The sequence below is a fragment of the Choloepus didactylus genome, chromosome 13 (genome assembly GCF_015220235.1).
Source record: "Choloepus didactylus isolate mChoDid1 chromosome 13, mChoDid1.pri, whole genome shotgun sequence".
Taxonomy (NCBI): Eukaryota; Metazoa; Chordata; class Mammalia; order Pilosa; family Megalonychidae; genus Choloepus; species Choloepus didactylus.
The window spans coordinates 62,395,673-62,399,463 of record NC_051319.1 but is presented as its reverse complement, the minus strand read 5'-3'; the positions used below and the strand labels follow the sequence as shown (position 1 = coordinate 62,399,463).

General features: G+C 37.6%; 1 protein-coding gene across 1 annotated transcript; it reads right to left on the bottom strand.

The window, feature by feature from the left end:
* Positions 1 to 992: 992 nt before the first annotated feature.
* Positions 993 to 1,468, bottom strand: LOC119508101 (cytochrome c-like). Its single transcript, XM_037801556.1, has one exon. It carries the CDS (start codon positions 1,466 to 1,468, stop codon positions 1,151 to 1,153), a length of 318 nt encoding a protein of 105 aa, XP_037657484.1. The 3' UTR covers positions 993 to 1,150.
* Between the last annotated feature and the right edge of the window lie 2,323 nt (positions 1,469 to 3,791).

The window sequence follows — 3,791 nt, the reverse complement described above, 5'->3', positions numbered from 1 at the left end:
GCCACTATGAACATCAGTGTAAAATGTCTGTTCATGTCACTGCTTTCAGATCTTCTGGGAATATATAGAAAAGTGGAATAGCTGGATCATAGGGTAATTTGATATCTAGTTTTCTGAGAAACTGCCAAACTGTCTTCCACAGCAGATGTACCATTATAGCTTCCCACCAGTAATGAATAAGAGTTCCAATTTCTCCACAACCTCTCCAGCATTTGTTGTTTCCTGTTTGTTTAATGGCAGCCATTCTTATTGGTGTGAGATGGTATCTCACTGTGGTTTTGATTTGCATTTCCCTAATAGCTAGTGAAGATGTACATTTACTCACATGTTTTTTTATCCATTTGTATTTCCTCTTTGGAAAAATTCCTTTTCATATATTTTGCCCATTTTATAATTGGACTGTTTGTACTGTTGTTGTTGAATTGTAGGATTTCTTTATATATGCAGGATACAGTCTCTTATCAGATATACAGTTTCCAAATAATTTCTCCCATTGAGTTGGTTGCCTCTTCACCTGTTTGACAAAGTCTTTTTTTTTTTTTAAGTGTTCAGCATTCTTTATTTGGTATTATACATAAACCACATCAAAATGCTTTTTGTTAATTAAAAGGCAACATTTCAGATTCAGGGAATTTTAATTAGATTTACACAGTTAAGACCAGAAAGATAAAGTGGACATAGCTAGTTTATTTTCAGCACCTGCCTTTAAACAGGCTGATGAATGCCAACTGAAACCAAGTGAGTCTAGCTCTGTTCTATGAAACAGTGAAGGAATTTCCTTAGTATTTAAATATATTCATAAAATCAGTTATATAAATCTAAATCTAAAACCAATCATCTACAGGTTGTAAGCTGACATTCACCTTCTTTGTGAAAAGTTGAACATTACTAATTCAACCTAGCTTCAAGTCCAATTAAACCTTTAGAAGGGAGAAATAGGGACAGCATTTGCCAAACCAGAATTACTATCAAAATTTAAAAAGCTTGATCATATTACTTTAACTATAGCTAATCTTATTTAACTCAGGACTGTCCAACAAAAATGAGGCCATTCATGATCTGAATTCTAGTGTATGAGATCAATTTAAATATGGTACATGTAAAAAAGTCAAGACATTTGTTTTGTAATAAATAACACAGTGGCCAACTATTACTCGTTAGTAGCTTTTCTGAGATAAGCTATCAAGTCTTCCCTTTCTGCCCTCTTTTTAATGCCAGCAAAGATCATTTTTGTTCCAGGGATGTGCTTCTTGGGATTCTCCAAATACTCCATCAGTGTCTCGTTGTCCCAAGTGATACCTTTGTTCTTGTTGGCATCTGTATAAGAGAATCCAGGGGCCTGACCTGTCTTCCGCCCAAAAAGACCATGCAGATTTGGCCCAGTCTTGTGCTTGCCTCCCTTTTCCACGGTGTGGCACTGGGCACACTTCTGAACAAAAATCTTCTTGCCCTTCTCAACATCACCCATTTTGAATTCGCTCTTTTGTCACGTACGACACGGAAGTCCCCGCTTGGAAGCCGAACGTCCCGCTCTCTAAATTCAAGAGCACGCCGCTCCGCGCTATGTACGGGTGTTGGTGCAACCAAACTTGCTCCGCCCTCTCTTGACAAAGTCTTTTGAGGTAAAGACGCTTTTGATTTTGAGAAGTTCCCATTTATCTATTTTTTTTTTCTTTTGTTTCATGTGCTTTAGGTGTAAGGTCTAAGGAGCTACCTCCTATTACTAGAGCTTGAAGATGTTTCCCTAAATTATCTTCTAAGAATCTTATTCTGCTATCTCTTATAATGAGGTCTTTGATCCACTTTGAGTTAATTTTTGTATAGGATGTGAGGTAGGGGTCCTCTTTCTTTTTTTGGATAAGGATATCCAGTTCTCCCTGTTCCATTTGTTGAAGAGACTGTTCTATCCCATTTCAGTGGATTTGGGGGCCTTATAAAAAATCAGTTGACCATAGATCTGGGGGTCTATTTCAAAACTCTCAATTTGATTCCATTGGGCAATATGTCTACCTTTGTGCCAATACCATGCTGTTTTGACCACTGTGGATTTACAGTAGGCTTCAAAGTCTGGAAGTGTAAGTCCTCACACTTTGTTCTTCTTTTATAGGATGTTTCTGGCAATTTGAGGCCCCTTTACCTTAGAAATAAATTTGATAATAAGCTTTTCCAAGTCTGCAAAGTACTTTGGAATTTTGATTGCAATTGCATTGAATCTGTTGAGCAGTTTGGGTAGATCTGACATCTTAACAATTCTTAACCTTCCTATCCATGAACACAGAATATCTTTCCGCTTCTTTAGGTCCCTGTGCCAGTTTGAATGCATTTTGTCCCCCAAAACACCATTATCTTTGATGTAATCTTGTGTGGGCAGACATATTAGTGTTGATTAGATTGTAATTCTTTGAGTGTTTCCATGGAGATGTGCCCCACCCAACTGTGGGTGATGACTTTGGTTGGATAATTTCCATGGAGGTGTTGCCCCACCCATTCAGGGTGGGTCTGAATTAAATTACTGGAGCACCATATAAGCTCAGACAGAAGGAACAAGCTTGCTACAGCCAAGGGGGACACTTTGAAGACTGCATAGAAGCTGAGAGAGTAACTACAGATGAGAGACAGTTTGAAGATGGCAGTTGAAAGCAGACTTCTGCTCTGGAGAAGCTAAGAGAGGACAAATATCCCAAGAGCAATTGAGAGTGACATTTTGGAGAGATGCTGCAGCCTAAAGAGGAACATCCTAGGAGAAGGCCATTTTGAAACCAGAATTCTGGAGCAGATGCCAGCCAAATGCCTTCCCAGCTAGCAGAGGTTTTCTGGACGCCACTGGCTATCTTCCAGTGAAGGTACCCTATTGTTGATGGGTTACCTTGGACACTTTATGGTCTTAAGACTGTAACTGTGTAACCAAATAAACCCCTTTATAAAAGCCAGTCCATTTCTGGTGTTTTGCATTCCGGCAGCATTAGCAAACAAGAATGGTCCCCTTTGATTTCTTTCAGTAACAATTTCTAATTTTCTGTGTAGAGTTCTTTTACATCCTTGGTTAAATTTATTCCTAAGCACTTGATTATTTTAGTTGCTTTGTGAATGGAATTTTTTATTGCCTCTTCAGTTAGGTCGTTACTAGTATATAGGAACATTACTGACCTCTGTGTGTTAATCTTCTATCCCTCCACTCTGCTGAATTTATTAGCTCAAGTAGTGTGTCTTCAATTTCTCAGGGTTTTCCAAATATAAGATAATATCATCTGCAAATAATGACAGTTTTAATTTTTCTTTTCCAATTTGAATATCATTTATTTCTTTGTCTTGGTGAATTGTCTGGCTATAACTTCTAGCACAATGTTGAATAGTAGTGATGACAGTGGACATCCTTGCCTCATTCCTAATCTTAGGGAAAAGGTTTTAAGCCTCTCACCATTGAGTACTATGATGGCTATGGGTTCCTCATATATGCCCTTTATCATATTGTGGAAGTTTCCTTCAATTCCTACCTTTTGAAGTGTTTTTTATCAAAAACAGACACTGAAATTTGACAAACGCTTTTTCAGCATCTATCAAGATGATCACTTGATTTTTCCCTATTGATTTGTTAATATACTGTATTACATTGATTCTCTTATGTTGAACCACCCTTGCATGCCTGGAATGAACCTCACTGGGTCGTGTTCTATAATTCTTTTAATGTGCCTTTGGATTCAATTTGCAAGTATTTTGTTCAGAATTTTTGCATCTATATTCATTAGGGAGATTGGCCTATAATTTTCCTTTTTTGTAATATCTTTATCTGG

What these genes read in the sequence shown, in the direction of transcription:
- LOC119508101 (XM_037801556.1), bottom strand. Translation starts at nt 1,468, where the DNA reads ATGGGTGATGTTGAGAAGGGCAAGAAGATTTTTGTTCAGAAGTGTGCC.